A 19021-nucleotide genomic window follows, 5' to 3' on the forward strand; every position below is an offset into this window, starting at 1 on the left:
TTGTTCTCTCTTTTGTTTCTTCTTTCTCATGGTTCATTCCATTGGTTATAATTATTTGCAACATGACTAACATGAAAATATATTTAATGTGAATGTATATGTAGAGCCCATATCAGACTGCATATTATCTAGGGGAGGAGAGTGGGGAGAAAATTAAAAACTCAAAAGCTTGTGGAACTGAATGTTGTAAACTGAAAATAAACAAATTAAAAACTAATATTAGAAAAAGAAAAAAAATCTGTCTGCCTTTGCTTCCTTCCCTGTAAAATGGGGATAATAATAGCACCTATCCTGCAGGGCTGTTGTATGGATCAAATGAAATGATATTTGTAAAATGCCTGGCACATAGTAGAAGCTATACAAAGGCTACTTATAATTACTAGCAGACCTAGATTCTAGTTGCAGCTCTGTTACTAACTAGTTTCATAATCCTGGGCCAGTTGCTTGTGCTCCCACAACATCTGTGATTTCATACCAACATTTCATGCCCTGTGATATGGATAGGGTAGATGTGATAATTACCATATTATCCATGAAGAAACTGAGGCACCAGGGTTAAGGTTATATGGCACCCAAGTCTGACTCCTGGTTCTAGGATCTTTCCATTAGATTATTCCCACCTTAAGACAATTCACAAAGGTTTTATTTATATCTCAGGAATAAATCTATTGTGAAATATGAGATATGTTAGGTATGTTTCTTAAAGGAGTGTTTGTGAAAGACATACTGAAGGCATAAAAAAAATAGTCTAAGAACTGAATTGGACCGAGGTAGATATATAGGAACAATGGGAAGTATTAGAGAAGTGGACTTGGGAAGGCAATGGCAAGACTTTTCTGAAAAAATGCATTTGCTTCTCCTTTTCCTCCTTTAAAAGGGAACACCCTTACCTGACTGAACAGAGACCTAATGATTACTTTGTCTCTTGATTCAACCTGGGATTAAAATGTGATGAAAAGAAAGTAAGCCAGAAAAACTGCAAATTCATTCTGTAACTTACAGGTCAGAATTTGGTAGAAGGTAATCTATGAGAGAGTCAGACTCTCTCTCTCCCTGCATACACATACCCACACATATAGGGTATCTCAAAAATCTTAGTTTTATTAAGACTTTTGAGACACCCTGTACGTATTTATATCTATGTCCACACACATACATATGTATGTAGCTATGTATATGTATGTGGACATATATGCATAGCCACATCTACATCTACATCTACATATATTCTAATAGTCTCTGTCTCTCCCTCTCCTCCTTTCTCTCTCTCTAAAGTTTGTGAGCTTCAGAGACTCATTCTTTCTGCTTAATGAGGAGTTTCAACACACTTCAACAGGAATGGTCCAAAGAGAACTTAGGAAAATTATCTTTACTGCTGTCTGGGCTCCCTGGAATTTTCCTTGCAAATTGCAGCCTCCATATCCATTCCTCATGTTTCTCTCTCATTAACCTCAACACTCTTCATCTCTTTTATGTAACACATTTCTGCTGGTTACAGTTGAGGAGAGGCAATTCTGGGCTGCAAACTATATATATCAAAGGTTGGTGTGACTCCTGATTGGTTGAGATACTGCTGAGCATAGATGCAGCATATAGCCCAGGGCTATCTCTCCCCTACCTTGCCTGAGTGGGAATGTTACATTTTTGTGTATATATCTACTCTGCCAGGTGTGTTTCTCTTAGAAGTTGTTAAAATTAAGTACTTGCAAGGTAGTTTATCTGATTGAGTCAATTCCTGTTTTGATGATGAATGATGATTTGTATATTTGTCTTTGAGCTAAAATTTCCCTCAATATGATCAGGGGATGTTGTAATTTTGTATGTCTAACAGATTTACATTCCTGTTTTCAAAGACAGTCACAAGAGTGAGAACTGTTGGGTTCAGTCTGCCATGATGTATTATTGCCAGAGTTAAAAGACCCTAACTTCAAAAGGCTTGTGGGATATTTGTGCAAGAAACACATGACCATGGGAGTATTTCTAATAGTTCTGGTAGACAATGCTAGTAAGGTTTTTATGTTTTTATTTTTTAAAGAGAAGTGTCTCACTCACAGGTACATTTATAAATGTCTCACTGTTCTGGAATGAAGCCACCACTCTAGTCAGGTATAGGGTGTAGCCTAATTACTAATCAGAATAAAAAAACAAGGAATTGCCCCAAAAGGGAGAAAGCAGTCAAGACCTTCACTAACCTGTGTCACCAAACCAGTGGAATCTGCCATTAGAAGCATGAGTGACCTCCTTGTAGGCAGAGGCCGTGTCAGCCCTGTTGGCATAGCGGGCAGGGACTGTGCCATCCATATCTATCTCATTGATGTGGAACAGGCAAACATGAATCCTCAGATCACAGCCCCTACAGGTCTCGGCGACGTAGGCGCTGACCACAGGCTGTGGGAAGATGAGCAGCTATGGGGACTCACAGGCCACAGAGTGCCTGAAGCTTGGACTTGAACATCCCGACCCGATCATACTACAGGGTAGGAAGGGAGATGGAATTGTTCTTGCCAGATGATCAATAAGGGATCAATACCTAAGTGGAAGAGAGGCTAGTGGGGCTTCCTAAACACCCTCCTGTTCCTGGAAAGGGAGAAAGGATACTTGGAGAAGAATCTACAAGGATTCAGATTAGATGGTCTCTCAAACCTTCCTCAAGGATAGCATCAGAGAAATCATATTCTGGAGAAGAAATTCTAAATCACCCTGGCTGAAAAGATGGGAAGAGAAATAGAAGGAAAACCCATTCTCCTCTTCCACTTTTGGAAAGCATCTGGGTAGGCTGACCCAATAGCTGGGTTCATTTGTCTCTATACTCCCTCCCATTTAATTTCTTCTGCTTTCTGGACAATAGAGTAGGCTCACTTACAGTCTAGGGGCTGTGTTATCCTGCCCTCTGCTATAGCAGTAACTGAACCAGGCCTGGAGCTGGATTACTCCAGAAAAAGCAAGCAATGTTGACCTGGCCTCTGAATTACTCCCAGAAACTTGCAGAAGTTCCAGGAAACTAAAGTCTTTTCATTTTCCTTGTCTTTCTGCTTTCCCTTTTCATCCAGAAGACCAGAATTTCCACTGTATCAAGTTCAGTGGGGCACTCTTCTTTCAAGAACCTATTTAGATTCTCAGCATTGAAAATTGCTTCTGAGGTTTCTTTGAAAGCCAGCTCTTATATTGTGTGTGAAATTTCAGTTAGATTCATTTAGATTCATTTATACAAATCCCTGATCATTTCAGGAGACATTTGCCACCATTGTGCAGTAGCCTTTAAAATGGTCTATGAGTCAATCATCATCTACAGTAAGTGCTGGAGGGTCTAATGGTCATACGTACCATTTCCTGATCAGGGACTCCACCAGTGAAGATGTAGATACCCTGGGAAGTAAACTTGTCTTTATCCTTGAAGTCCACTTCTACTGCCTTCCTCATAGCACTGAGGACATTTCTGCTGCCTTTGCAGTTCAAGGACAAGATCCAGCTGGAGAAATGAGGGAAAAGATCAGAATTCAGAGGGGGATGCTGAGATGATATGATTGTAAATGAGGAGCTGAGAGTAAAAACAGAAATGCTTGTAGATGGAGGGATGATGGAAAAGAGGGTCTGGGAAAGGTGGCTTTCTGTTGTATGCCTGTTAGAGAGATGGCCAGGCAAAGTTAGAGATTACAAATAACAATGGTTCAAGCTTGGGCATCCCAAGGACAAATGAAGAGTAACATCTTTCCCCATCACCTACCGCCAGGCACTTTGCAAGTTCTCTTGGGTTAAGGGAACCATCTCAGGTCTCCAGCTTTCAACTATACTTCCAAACCTTCAAAGAAATCATCATCATCATCACCATCGTTGCTCCTATCAACATCGTTACAATCACCATCCCCTCTGTTTATATTGTTAGAAGGGGCTTTCCTATGTATTGGAGAAGTAGTGTTGTCCAGTAGATAGTCACCTTTGGAGCCAGGAAGACTTGGAATCTGGTCTCATTTCTAGCTGGCTGTATGACTCTGGGGCAAGTCACTGGACTTCTCAGGACTTTGGACTCGACTGCTAAGACCATATGTTGAGGAGAAAGTGCCACACTGCAGTGGTAGAGGGAGTTTCCTTACCTGGGATCTCCTTCTAACAATAAAATCAGTCTTCTTCCCTTCCCATATATTATCTCATACAATCTTTACAGTAAACCCTGTGAGACAGGCAGAACAGCAGCTATTATCTCCATTTCATCCCTTGAAATTCTTGGGGAATATGCCAAAGGTCATTTGGGAAATAAAATGTAAGTATCTATTTAAAATTATAGGGATAGAGATTGGACCAGTATTTTACTGGTATAACAGAGAACTCCAACGGGAGGAGATGCCTTCTTCCAACTCAAGTCAATACCTCTGCAACTTAACGGTCATCCAACATGCATCAGGGGAGGGACATGAACAGGTCTTTCTGGTTAGGAGGATGGCTTGATATCCATTACTTCATACTGCCTTTCCAAATAGTTTTGGAGCTTGTTTTGTATTAAAGCAGCTTAACGGCAAGTAATAATAATAATAGTAGCTAACATTTATGTAGTACCTACTATGTGCTCGGCACTATACTAAATGCTTTACAATGTCCCATTTGAATCTCACAACAACCCTGGGAGGTAAGTCCAATGGTTTCCCCCATTTTACAGCTGAGGAAACTGAGGAACAGAAGGGTTAAATGATTTTCCCAAGGTTGTGTATCTAGTCTATAAAGGTGGATTTGAACTCCTCTTCCTGACTCCAGGCATAGAACTCTATCCACTATGCCACCTAGCTGCAATAACTGGTACAGGACAAAAAAATAAAAGTGACTCCTATCACAGTTAAAACATCTCTCTTTAAGCAAACACACATGCATAGCACACACATACTTGCACTGAACAAAACTTGATTAACAAGGGAATAAGGGGGTCTAGCTAACTATTGTTAAGAATCTAAAATCTATGATTCAACTTTCTAGCCTTTGTAAATACAATAGATATGCATATTTGGACTTTTTGGGGGGAATAACTTGGTGTTTTGGAGTCACTCTATAGTACTCTAGCCATAGAAGGTAATAAAAAGAGATTGCACTGGATAATGCTGATCCTGGGACATAGCCTATGAATGACTTTTTGGAAAAAATAAGTCTCTGACACAAGTTTATTTTATTGTTATTTGTTTCATTCTTATTAAAGTAGAACATAGTAAAAATAGTTTTTCTATGATATTTTTCTTGGGGGAAAACGTCTTAGCTGAATTCAACTCTTCGGCTGAATTAGTAGAGATTTTACTGTAAGATTTTACTAAGACTGGTTAGAACTAGGATAAGGGAGGAATTCAGAGAACTGTACCTTTGCAATATTATGAGCTTTGAATATTTTCCATTCAAATTCATGCAAGTGTGAACCTTATAGTCCATCTGTGGTTTTATTTTTTTGGTATATTGCAGCATACGAGTCATCAGAACAAACCCGACCATAGGATTTGGTTACATTTTATCCTGGTGATCAAGTAGTGTGTTTTGGGGCCACCTATCACCACTGCCCCAATGGACTCTTGCAACCACTTAATTATTCAAAGCTAAAAATGAGATCATCCAAATCAGATAAAGTGATAGCCATCAAATGACACTAAGTCCCTTCAATATCTATCACTATCCTCATCTTGCTGCTAGTAACCTCTTTTTGTACAAACTCTGTCCCGATGAATATAACCCCACTCCCATCATCAGAAGCTTACGCAATGATGTTGAAGCAATGCTTGTTTGACAACTGTTCCTCGAGCAGAAGTCTTAAGGAATGTTGGATATGAATAATGTACATGGAATTGGTCACTGAGATATCCACCAGTATAACCACCCTAAAAAGAAATACAACCTTTAAAAGGAGAACTGAAACTCTCAGCTAATGTTTATTTTATTCCATTTTACTATTTGAAGTTTTTTCCAGGGGGAATTCCATGAGCTGAGCCCAGCACTGTCCAAAATATGTACAGTCTGAAGCCAATAAATGTATGGCTAGAATACTAGAGAAACTGGCCCGAGAAGGGTATATCATCTCTTCCTCTAGAAGACTCAAACTATGGAACATTTTTACTGGGATAGTTAGAGCACGGTCATATCCCGAGGCATGGCAGTGAGTAAAATGACCTCCATTTACTTGGTTCAAAGCCCTAGGAATCAATAATCCTGCGACTAAAAGTCATTGTGGGAGAAACAATAATGATAAAAATAATAATAGCTAGCATTTATAAGATATGTTAGGTTTACAAAACACTTTGAAAATATTATTTCATTTTATCTTCATAACAATCCTGGGAGTTAGGTGCCATTATTATCTCCATTTTACAGATGAGCAAACTGAAGCAGACAAACCTCAAGGGAGAAAAGTGGAGGCATCAAGGCCTGGAGAAGGCAATTTGTGATATTAATATATACACCTTTCTATTCTTTCTTCCCCCAGCTCTCCCTTCTTCTTCTACTTATCTGTACCCTATCTTTTTTTTTCATTTTCACATTTTCTCTCTTTCTCCTCTCCCCTGACCAGACTTTAGGCCCACTGTTCTCTGTGGAGGAGCGCTCAACCTAGAACTACAGAAGTTTCCTATCCTTGTTCTAGATCAGGGGTTTGTGACTTTTTGTCTGTCATTTGTGTCTATTTTTTCCCTAATACAAGTCCACAGATCCCTGTCTATCTACGGACTCCAGGTTAAGAACTCTTGATAAAAGTGTTGTCCTTGTTGGTTGCTTCAGCCATGTCTGACTCTTCGGGACCCATTTGGGGTTTTCTTGGCAGAGATGCTGGAGTAGTTTGCCATTTCCTTCTCCATCTCACTTTATAGATGAAGAAACTGAAGCAAACAGTGTGGGTAACATAGCTGGGAAGTATCTGAGGCTGCATGTGAACTCAGCGCCTCCTGGCTCCAGGCCTCATGCTCTTTCCAATGCACCCCCCAGCTGCTCTATGATAAAAGTGTTGACTACCCCTAATACTGTCACTAATGAAGAATTTAATGAGAATTCGCCCTGTATGAAGCGCTGTGTAACAGAAAATATAATGAAGGAGACATGGAACCTCACAGGAGAAAATACCTTTTTTCACAGACTGTGCCCCAGATTCTCCTGCTGGAGATGGAAAGCCACTCAATCCGTCTCTCATACATCCGTATGGCACTGCTGAGCTGCTTCTACAAACCCACAGGTCAGACAGACTCAATAAGTAACTGCTTCCCAGGGAAGGCAAACTAAGGGAGCTGGGGGGAAGGGTAAGAATTGTTCTAGGGGCAGAGGACCCCCCTGATCAGGTTCCAGGTATTGTGCTAATGGTCCCACAATAACTATGATAATAAATCCCACTGGGGAAAAGGAGGGAAGGGAATAAGCATCAGGTAGCAAAGTGTGCAAAGTGCTGGCTCTGGGGTCAAGAAGACCTGAATTCAAAGCAGAACTCAGACAATGACTAGCTAAAGGACTTTGGGCAAGTCATTTAATCTCTGTTCACCTCACTTTCCTTATCTGTAAAAATGGTGATAATATTGCCTACCTTCCAGGGTTGTTGTGAGGATCAAATTGGCAATGATTGTAAAGTACTTAGCATAGTGCTGGTATAGAGTAAACACTATCTAAACAATAAATAATAGCTATTACTACTACTACTACTACTACCTGTACTTCTACTACTACTACTACTACTTCTATTACTACATCTACTATTACTACTACTACTTCTACTCTTACTTCTACTACTTCTACTACTACTACATGGCACCTACTATTGACCAGACACTGGATTGAGTGCTTTATAAATATTATCCTCACAACAACCCTGAAAGATGGGTGCTATTATTTTCTCTGTTTTACAGATGAGGAAACTGAGGCAGATAGAGGGTAAATAACTTGCCCAGAGTCATATGGGCAGTAAATGTCTGAGGCTGGTTTTAACTCAGGTTTTCCTGACTCCAGGCTCAGTGTTCTATGCATTGCACCACTTACATGAGAGAGTTGGGTAAGTGGCCTTGAATTAAAAAAAGACAGATAAAGGCAACGGGAAAACTTTTTTATATCAACAACTAGCAAGATGGCAACATAGGTCATAGGACCAAAAGGTATAAGTTCCTGATCCCTACATAACGTTTGTGAAAAAAGTTTGGAGGATGCTATCTGCAAGGCACAGAGGTTATTTACATAAGGGATTTCTACTCCTCCTATATCTGCCTTCTCCTACTCTTCCTACTGTGTGTGTGTGTGTGTGTGTGTGTGTGTGTGTGTGTGTGTGTGTGTGTATATCAAGATGAGGCCAAACATCAATCACTGACCTGATAGTCATACAGAAGGGGTGGGTCCACATGGATATTCTTCATGGTTCCATCATGCCATTCAAACTGCATCATTGCTTTCTAGGAGAACAGTGCAGGAAAATGAGGTCAAGTCTTCTTTGTGCACTGGCCTCTTGGTATTTTGATGAGAAGCAGGAAGATGAATTGAAACCACATTTAAGGTTATAGAAACCACCACCACGTCTCTTGTTCCTTGGGATTAGCAATGAAGGGGTACTTGAGAAACAGGTTGATAAAATGTATAGCATCCTGCTACCAAAAAGGGTGCTCTTTTTGGATGCTTTTCTACATGATGAAGGAACAAACAGTGAGATGGAGCATATCATCCTCTATAAAAAAGATTTGCTACATTTACAGTTGGAAGGATAATTAGATCCCATCTTAATCTAATTCTCATCTTTTACAGATGAAGAAACTGAAATACAAAGAGTTTAAATGATTTTTCCAAGGCCACACATATAGTGAGATGGCAGAGTCAAGATTTGAACCCATGCTTTCTATCAGATGCAGTATTATTTCCACATTATTAACACATTCTGCCTGTCTTGAATTACCTCATGGAGAGTTGAAGATACTGTCTTCTGGAGAATGGGCACAAATTCTTCCATGGGAGAGAATGCATTAGGAGCCAAAACTTGGTAAAGGCTTAACTTCTTGGCTGTAAAGACAATAAAATTCAAGATATATGTATGCATGTATATATACATGTATGTGTATATATACATATATACACACACGTGTGTGTGTATATATTTTACCAAGACCCAATGGGCAGCATTTAGTTATTTGTGTCTGCTCCCTCAGGAAAATACCTTTCAATCCATTTGTCTTCAGCCAGTCTGCAGAGGTTCTGGACAAGAAATTTGGGATTTTAATTTTGAGAGGACTCTCATGCTTTGGAGGCTTGGGTAAGAAGCTGGATATGGGCAATTTTGTAAACTCTGCAGAAATCTAAATTAAGCATAAAAATATCATACGGTCAAAAATTTTAAGAACTAGGAGGGATTTCAAAAATTCAAGAGTCCTTGACCATTAAATTGGTATCTACCAGTAGACCTAGAAACCTTATTTGGTAAAATCCCCTTCATTTTGAAGATAAGGTAGCTGACAATCAAAGAGGGTAACTGACTTGACTATGATCACATCTTATAAAGTCAAGATTGAAACCCAAGTTTACAATCCAGTGCTATTTCACCCTCTACCAGGCTATGTTAAAAATACCTTCGTTCACTTATGTTCCAGTATTTTTGTTTTTCAGTTGTGTCCTATTCTTTGTGACCCATTTGGGCTTTCATTGACGAAGATACTGGAGTGGCTTGCCATTACCTTCTCCAGCTCATTTTATAGATGATTTTATAGATTTTATAGGCAGACGGTGAAGTGACTTCCCTGGGGTGGCAGAGCTACTAAGTGTCTGAGGCCAGATTTGAACTCATGAAGATGAGTTTTCCTGTCTTCAGGTCTGCTACTCTATCTACTATGCCACCTAGCTGCTCCACATGTGCCAGTATACTGGGTGAGTAATGTATGTATTCATTCTTAATCCTGCACTGTCAGCAGTTGCGTTTTTATTAAGCCAAAATACCATGCAATATTTATTGTGCCCATTAATATGAAGTAAAGAAAAAGGAAGAGGGTTTTTGAAGTTCTCCCTAACATTAGGCTCTAGTAAACAACTAACTTATTAAGTTGTTTTCAAGCTCCCATTAATTATACCTGCAAGGCACTGGGATTGTTCTAAATGAGGCAGGGGAAGAGAAGAATTACCTTCAAGTCATCTCACAGTCATATGAGGCCTCCTTCTATGGAAGTCATGAGGGGAACACAGAACACCTACAGTTCCCTCCTTATGGAAGTAAAAATGACCAAAAGAGGTGAAAACCATTTTTGGCTTCCCTGGGGTACATTGAAGGGAAAGTAAAAGAATCAGGCATGATTGTTTTGGTGGAGTTTTGTTTCTATGGGAACCAGATTGAGAAAGCTTTGGGTCCACATCAAATGACAAGAACTTTGAACTGTTCAACTTTGGGTACACAAACTTCCCATTGGGAGCAATACTGTCAATCTGACCTTCCTTCCTATAGACACTTAGATAAGATTCAAAAAGCAAAATAATTTTTCAGAGACTCTCTACATATTCCTTCTGGGTAAAATGTCCTATGACATGTTAAAAGTCTCCTTGGCAAATGTTGAACACGTCTGTCAGCAAAAAGGGATAGAAACCAGAGTAGGGAGGGTCAGTACTTACTTCCCTTGCCATGTTGATGAATGTTTCACAAGTCTTGCTGTGGTACATTTCCTTGATGGTGCTGAGAATATTCTTAGCCTTCTGAATCTCTTTAAGGAGCTTAACTACATCACTGTTGGCAGAATTCTGATCCTAAGCAGGAGTAAACCAAAAAATTTGGATTGAAGGTAAATGTTATGGCTGGTCAATGTTTACTGAAAGAATAAACAATTAACAAATGACCAAGTGCGTCTCATGCTCCTTGTGTTTTTTTGTTTGTTTGTTTGTTTTTGGTTTTTTTTGGTTTTTTTGACATTTTTTTTTTTATTTAGCTTTTAACATTCATTTTCACAAAATTTTGGGTTACAAATTTTCTCCCCTTTTCTCCCCTCCCCCCCAAACGCCAAGCATTCTAATTGCCCCTATGACCAATCTGCTCTCTCTTCTATCATCCCTCTCTGCCCTTGTCTCTGTCTTCTCTTTTGTCCTGTAGGGCCAGATAGCTTTCTATACCCCTTTACCTGTATTTCTTATTTCCTAGTGGTAAGAACATTACAGTTGATCCTAACACTTTGAGTTCCAACTTCTTTTCCTCCCTCCCTCTCCACCCCTTCCCTTTGGAAGGCAAGCAATTCAATATAGGCCAAATCTGTGTAGTTTTGCAAATGACTTCCATAATAGTTGTGTTGTACAGGACTAACTATATTTCCCTCCATCCTATCCTGTCCCCCATTACTTCTATTCTCTTTTGATCCTATCCCTCCCCATGAGTGTTGACCTCAAATTGCACTCTCCTCCCCATGCCCTCCCTTCTATCATCCCCCCCCACTCTGCTTATCCCCTTATCCCCCACTTTCCTGTAATGTAAGATAGGTTTTCATACCAAAATGAGTAGGCATTTTATTCTTTCCTTTAGTGGAATGTGATGAGAGTAGACTTCATGTTTTTCTCTCACCTCCCCTTTTTATCCCTCCACTAATGAGTCTTTTGCTTGCCTCTTTTATGAGAGATAATTTGCCCCATTCAATTCTCCCTTTCTCCTCCCAATATCTTTCTCTCTCACTGCTTGATTTCATTTTTTTTAAGATATGATCCCATCCTCTTCAATTCACTCTGTGCACTCTGTCTCTATGTGTGTGTGCGTGTGTGCATGTGTGTGTGTGTAATCCCACCCAGTACCCAGATACTGAAATGTTTCAAGAGTTACAAATATTGTCTTTCCATGTAGGAATGTAAACAGTTCAACTTTAGTAAGTCCCTTATGACTTCTCTTTGCTGTTCACCTTTTCATGGTTCTCTTCATTCTTGTGTTTGGAAGTCAAATTTTCTTTTCAGCTCTGGTCTTTTCATCAAGAATGCTTGAAAATCCTCTATTTCATTGAAAGACCAATTTTTCCCCTGAAGTATTATACTCAGTTTTGCTGGGTAGGTGATTCTTGGTTTTAGTCCTAGTTCCTTTGACTTCTGGAATATCCTATTCCATGCCCTTCGATCCCTTAATGTAGAAGCTGCTAGATCTTGTGTTATCCTGATTGTATTTCCACAATACTTGAATTGTTTCTTTCTAGCTGCTTGCAATATTTTCTCTTTCACCTGGGAGTTCTGGAATTTGGCCACAATGTTCCTAGGAGTTTCTCTTTTTGGATCTCTTTCAGGCGGTGTTCTGTGGATTCCTTGAATATTTATTTTGCCCTCTGGTTCTAGAATCTCAGGGCAGTTTTCATTGATAATTTCATGAAAGATGATGTCTAGGCTCTTCTTTTGATCATGGCTTTCAGGTAGTCCTATAATTTTTAAATTGTCTCTCCTGGATCTATTTTCAAGGTCAGTTGTTTTTCCAATGAGATATTTCACATTATCTTCCATTTTTCCATTCCTCTGGCTTTGTTCTGTGATTTCTTGCTTTCTCATAAAGTCCTTAGCCTCCATCTGTGCCATTCTAATTTTGAAAGAACTATTTTCTTCAGTGAGCTTTTGAATCTCCTTTTCCATTTGGCTAATTCTGCTTTTGAAAGCATTCTTCTCCTCATTGGCTTTTTGAACCTCTTTTGCCAATTGAGTTAGGCTAGTTTTCAAGGTGTTATTTTCTTCAACATTTTTTTGGGTCTCCTTTAGCAGGGAGCTGATTTGCTGTTCATGCTTTGACTTCATGTCTCTCATTTCTCTTCCCAGCTTTTCCTCCACCTCTCTAACTTGATTTTCAAAATTCTTTTTGAGCTCTTCCATGGCCTGAGCCCATTGAGTGGGCTGAGACACAGAAGCCTTGATTTCTGTGTCTTTGCCTGATGGTAAGCATTGTTCTTCCTCATCAGAAAGGAAGGGAGGAAATGCCTGTTCACCAAGAAAGTAACCTTCTATAGTCTTATTTCTTTTCCCTTTTCTGGGCATTTTCCCAGCCAGTGACTTGACCTCTGAATCGCTCCTTGTGTTTTTACTTCTGAAGTTCAGTTAGTTAAAGTAATGCCTTAGGCAAGGTATACTACAGGGAAGTACTGTTTGAACTTGGTTCCCTGGTGTGAAATATAAGATTTGTGACTTTCAAACATACCTGTAACATCCAAACACATTTATTAATGGATGCCAATAACTGGTCATCAAAGCATGAACTTGTAATCTAAGCGATTAACTATTTTACAAAATGGACAATTAATTAAATTTGAATAGAGGGTAATACATAAATTTGTTAATTGTTCTTTGGTGTTGGAATTGATAACATTTGACCTTTGTTATATAAATGTCATTGGTAATAATTGTGTTCAACATTGTCATTCTCTGATCTATAAATTTCATATGTGTTAATTCTGGGAAGCTCAGAGACCATAATATCTTAGAGGGTACACTTACTGTAGTGCTAATATTAAACTATATTGTTACAGAATCACAGAAATGCACAGAATCTCAGGGGTGGAAGAGATCTCAGTGGCCTTTTTTAAAAAATAGTTTAGAAAATTTTTTTCCAATTACATGTAAAGACAATTTTGTTCATTTAAAAAACTTTTTTGAGTTCCAAATTTTTTCCTTCCCTTCCCTTGCTCCTCCCTAAAATGGTAAGCAATTTGATATAGGTTATATATGCATAATCATGTACGACATATTTCTATATTAGTCAAGTTGTGAGAGAAGAAACAGATGAAAAGGAAAAAAAACATGAAAAAAAATAAAATGAAAATAGAGTGTGTTGATCTGCATTCAAACTCCATCAGTTCTTCCTCTGGATGTGGATAGCATTTTCCATTATGAGTCCCTTGAATTATCTTCAGTCATTGTATATTGCTGAGAACTAAGTTATTCATTGTTGATCTTTGCATAATGTTGCTGATACTGTAATGTCCTCTTAGCTCTGCTCATTTTCTTTTGCATCAATTCATGTAAGTCCAGGTTTTTCTAAAATCAGCCTGCTCATTTCTTAGAGCATAATAATATCCCACTACATTCATATACCACAATTTGTTCAGTCATTGGCAAGGGAAGTAAGTACTGAGCATCTCTTAACTCCACTATTAATGTGGAAAGTTCCAGAGTCTCTATCTATATGTAGCAATGCTTTGAATCCAAGCAAGTCTTGAGAAATTCGCATCCTTATTTTTTTCTATTGGTCCACAGGAGAATACGGAAGGTTTCATTCAATGTAACTCAAAAGAAACTTTGAATATTCAAACTTAGGACATAGAGGTAGAAAATACGCTGCTAAATTCACCTAAAGAGAAAACTCTTAACTCTACCACCAAATGTGGTATAAGATATTGGTATATTAACTATCCTTCATTTGATTTTCATATGACATGAGCCTGAGGGCTTCCAATAGCCTGACTGCCCTTAGTGGCCTCCAGTTTATCAATATCCTAAAATATGATGCCCAGAACTGAACATAAGAATTCAGATATGGTCTGACTGTGAAAAAGTATAGAGGTACTATCATATTCCTAGTCTTAGGTACTACATTTCTCTTAAAATGAAACCTAAGTTTGCATTAGATTTTCTTTTCTTTTCTTTTGGCTGTTATATAACACTCTTTTACTTACATAGAACTCACAGTCCACTGATTTTTTTTTCAATTTGCTGGATCCTGAAAGTGATTTCCCAGGGGGTCAATTTGAGGAATTCACCTACATCTCTTCCTCTGTGGAAGAATTTTGCAAGGATATGGCCTATTTCTAGAGGCAGAAAAAGTTTTGACAAAAATATAGTACTCCTTTATGTTAAAAATATTAAAAAGCATAGGAATAAATGGATAATTTATTAATGTTTCAAATAGTATCTATCTAAATCACAGGTGGTATTATCTCAGGAAATGTAGAAACAGTATCTAGGTGGCACCATGGATAGAGTGCCAGACCTGGAATCAGGAAGATTAATCTTCTTGAGTTCAAATCTGGCCTCAAATATTTACTAGCTGTGTGACCCTGGGCAAGTCACTTCACTCTATTTGCCTCAGTTTCCTCATCTGTAAAATGAACTGGAGAAGGAAATGGCAAACAGCTCCAGCATCTCTGACAAGAAAATCCCAAAAGGGGTCATGAAGAGTAAAAAGTGACAGAAAAACAACAGAAACAGTAGAAGTCTTTCCAATTTGAGGAGGTTGTGCATTGTCACTAATATTTGATATAGTTTCAGAAATGCTAGCTAAAGAAATGACAAGAAAAAGAAATTGAAGCAATAAGCATAGGCAAAGGGGAAACAAAAGAGGAAGCTATTAAACTAGTCTAGGTAAGAAGAAATGAGGACCTAAGTCTGGGCAGGAGCCGTGGGAATGGAAAGAGGGATGAATTGAAGAGATATTTTAGTGGTAGGCTTTCTACGATTTGGCAATTAGTTGGATGTTTGAAGGAAGAATCAAAGAGGACTTAAGAGTATGGGTGACTGGGAATACAATGATTCCATCAGCAAAAACATAGAAATTGTGAGGGAAGGACAGATTTTGAGGGAATGCTAAGGAGTTCAGTTTTGGATATGCTGTTTCAGGGGCTATAGGTACATTCAGGCAGAGATATTCAGCAGAAATATGGTTCTGGAGATCAGGGAGAAAATGAGAAGAGAAATATAAATTGTGGATCTATCTACATGGATCTTCACTCCAAACCATTTTCTTGCCCTACCTGTACACCAGACCCTCTTTACTAGAGGCCATGCTCTAGGGGACTTAAACTTTTTCGATCCAACTCCTCTTGTAGGGTCCATACTCTCCTGATGAGCAATTATTTCACATGGCCCAATATATCTAGCCAGGTTCAGTCATGCTCCATTTTATACCCTGTATATCTTTTTTGCCATATGCTCTGCTGCCATGCATTTACCTGGAAGCATAATCTGATCAATATTGTCTTAGTTCCTATAAAAAGTGTGGCAGTTTGCTCCTCACCATTCCTATACCACTCTTCCCATAGACTATGTAACTATGGGAGAGCACACTCCAGGTTTATAGGAGGAGTGTTTTGTAGTTACCTGGAGTACATTCTCCCACAAATACACATAGAATTCATGGGAAGAGTGAGCTCAAACTTAGAATGCTATGGTGGAAAGGAACATGTGTAGGATACGTGTGTGGCAAAAGCAACTCATAACTCCTGGTACTGCAGGGCCTGGAGGGCCTTTCTCTTGGTCCAACAGCTCTTGGTTTCATTGTATTGGCTGGAGAGGTCCTTCATCTAGGACTCCAGGGGCTGATCCTTTCCACAGCTCAACTCTCAACTACTAGGATTAGTTTTCTTTTGTGTCCATAGTAGGCTCTCTTTTCTGCTGCCAGAGATCACACTCCGAAGATTTTTCCTCCTTGAGTGACTGCCTCTGTGTAGCCTTGTCTGTCTTGAGTCTGTCTGTCTGTTTGCTCCATCAACTGTGTCTGAAGTTCTCTCAAACTGACAAACTCATGAACTGTGTGGTGGCATGTCTCCCTTTGGGCAAGTCACTGCTAGACACCATGACCAAAAGGGAAGGAGGGGAAAAGCCTCTCCCTGCCTGAAGGGCTCTTCTCCACAAAGCACTCAGTAGCCTGGGCTCTCCTAGATTCTGCAGGGCTTAGCTATTTAAAACCTCCAGGGGTACAGCTGATTTGTGAGCTCAGCCAGCTTCATAAAGGAATCACTGGATATGGCCAACATTTCACAGATAGTTTAACACCTTGTTACCACATTAAAACTTCATTATCCATGATTAACTAAATTCTGTGACTAAATCACCTGAGTTGGAGGACAGGGAATCACATTCTCCCTTCTTTACACTTTCATTCATACATTCATTCAGAGAGCTGATAATTGAAACCATGGGGATCACCAAGCGAAAGATTGTAGAGAAAGAAGAAAAGAAAGTCGTGGATAGAAATTCATTCACGGGATATCAGCATTTAAGAAACCTGAAGAAGATGATAAGCCAGCATAGGAGATAGGGAAGAAGCAGGTTCTGAAGAGTACAGTGTCACAGAAACTAAGCTCAGTGAGACTATCAGTGAGGAGAGGGTGACTGGTCAACAGTGTCACATATCACAGATGAGTCTGCAACAAAGAGGACAGAAAAGAAAATGACAACCTGGATTTATTAATGACTTTGGAGAGAACCATTTCTGTAGAATGGTAGTCATAGAAGCCTGATTGTAGAGCTCTGATGCATGAGTGGGACAGGTAGGGAAGTAAAAGCATTGAGTATAAACTACTCAAACTATGCAAAAAAAATTTAATTTAAAAAGTTAACAAGCATCTATTTTTTCTCTCTTCCCCACTGCCAGTTAAATAAACAAACGAAAAATAAAATTAAACCTTTGGTAAAAAGATGCATAGGGCAACAAAGCAAGCTCCCCCAGTCTCCACTTTGAGTTCTTCTTTCTAGAAGTCTGGCAGTAAAGGGACAGACTGGATAATAACTTGAGGAGGTGAAAGGGGTAAAGAGAAGGAGTTTTTTGGGATAAAGGATTTTTTTAAAGTATATTTGTTGGCTTAGGGTAAGGATCCAACAGAGAAAGAGATTGAAAATGCCTGAGAGAGAGGGATGATTAGTGGAATAACAGTGAGATGGGAGGAGATAGGATTGAAGGTACAGGCAGAAGGGTTAGCTTTGGAAATAAATGTGTGTTGATTGAATTATTAAGGAGGAGAGTCGTTTCTTCCTTTGAGACTGGAGGGAAGGAGGAAAGGAAAGGAAAGGATTTTTAGGAGTTTGGAGCAATAAAAGCATGAAATGTACAAAGGATGTTTTCATTTTTTTCAGTAAAGTAATGAGGAAATCATTTGTGAGGAGAGAGTAGAGCCAGAAGTCTGAGCAAAGGGAAGATCTGAAATAGCTAACAGGGGGAATCTGAAAGCAGATTCCTTCCCAGAGCACACTGTAGAAAGTCGTCTGAAGGAAGGTACATCAGTGAGGGCCCAGGTGAAGCATGAATTTCCTGACATGATCAGTACCATTTCATGATTTTCTTTCTTAGCACACAATAAGCAGCTCAGGAGTAGGACAGAGGCAGAGGCAGAAGAATTACCTGGGGTGAATGTTAACAAAACAGGGATGGCAAAAAGTCAACAGGGCCAGGGATTCAATGGAAGAGGAAAAGGCGTTATTGAAGTAGCCAGCATCTAACCATAGATGCAGGTAGCTAGGGGATTCAGTGAATAGGGTCCTTGGCCTGGGGTTGGGAAGACTCATCTTCCTGAGGTTCAAATATGGCCTCAGACACTTACTAGTTGTGTGACCCTGGGCAAGTCACTTCACCCTGTTTGCCTCAGTTTCCTCATCTGTAAAAATAAACTGGAGAAGGAAAAGACAAATCATCACTGTATTTTTGTCAAGAAAACTTTCAGCACAGTCATTAAGAGCTGGACATGACTGAATAACAACAAACCATAAATGCAAGACAGGAAGAGTGTGAGGATAGAAATGGGAGGATAGAGGGAGAGCAACTGTTATGGTAAGAGTAAAGGCATCAAAAGAGTGGAAGGACAGAAGCTTGCAGTAAGTGGAAGAGGTCAGTCAAGTAGCGGTCAGATGTTGACTTGGAACAGCAAAAAGTGAGAGATGAGGGTTGTTCTACCTGTTGGTAATCAGGAAGTTCCAAAGGTCATATTTATATCCCATATCCATCGCCATCACCACCCCAAGACGACATCACATACAGTGATTGCCCAGAAACCTGCCCTCTAGGGATGGTCTTGGTAGCATGGAAAGAGGCAGGCTTACCTCTGGTACTAGTGTGTAGCAATGGTAATGGCCTCCAAGACCTTCTGCAAAGTTCCTGACCACGGCCTACAGTAATGGTGACAGAAGAAAACTATTGAGAGTTCTGGAGAGAACAGTCATAATAGTAGCAGTCGTTTACCACTCTTGGATAGACTACTGAATCTGTATTCAGTAAGATCTGACTTCAAATACAGTCTCAGACACTAGCTTTGGCAAGTCACTTAACTTCTGCCTGCCTCAGTTTTGTCACTGTAAACTAGAGATAATAACAGTCCCTCCTTCCCAAGTTGTGAGGATCAAATGAAATTTTTGTAATGTA

The 19021-nt window shown here is 39.4% G+C and overlaps 1 protein-coding gene across 3 annotated transcripts in view; it reads right to left on the bottom strand.

The window, feature by feature from the left end:
- Positions 1–19021, bottom strand: part of VWA3A (von Willebrand factor A domain containing 3A) — a 78372-nt gene that overhangs the window by 23957 nt on the left and 35394 nt on the right. Inside the window, exons 11-20 of one of the 3 annotated variants that reach the window (XM_072597892.1) lie at positions 18703–18768; positions 10567–10698; positions 9131–9269; positions 8873–8976; positions 8298–8378; positions 7075–7169; positions 5724–5843; positions 3725–3799; positions 3325–3469; positions 2193–2388 (exon numbers count right to left, since the gene is read on the bottom strand). In XM_072597892.1, the coding sequence (XP_072453993.1) occupies positions 2193–2388; positions 3325–3469; positions 3725–3799; positions 5724–5843; positions 7075–7169; positions 8298–8378; positions 8873–8976; positions 9131–9269; positions 10567–10698; positions 18703–18768 (1153 nt within the window). The remainder of the gene's footprint in view (positions 1–2192; positions 2389–3324; positions 3470–3724; positions 3800–5723; positions 5844–7074; positions 7170–8297; positions 8379–8872; positions 8977–9130; positions 9270–10566; positions 10699–18702; positions 18769–19021) is intronic. The other 2 variants (XM_072597893.1, XM_072597894.1) reach the window with 2 other exon arrangements.

This window comes from Notamacropus eugenii, chromosome 3 (genome assembly GCF_028372415.1).
Source record: "Notamacropus eugenii isolate mMacEug1 chromosome 3, mMacEug1.pri_v2, whole genome shotgun sequence".
NCBI lineage: Eukaryota > Metazoa > Chordata > Mammalia > Diprotodontia > Macropodidae > Notamacropus > Notamacropus eugenii.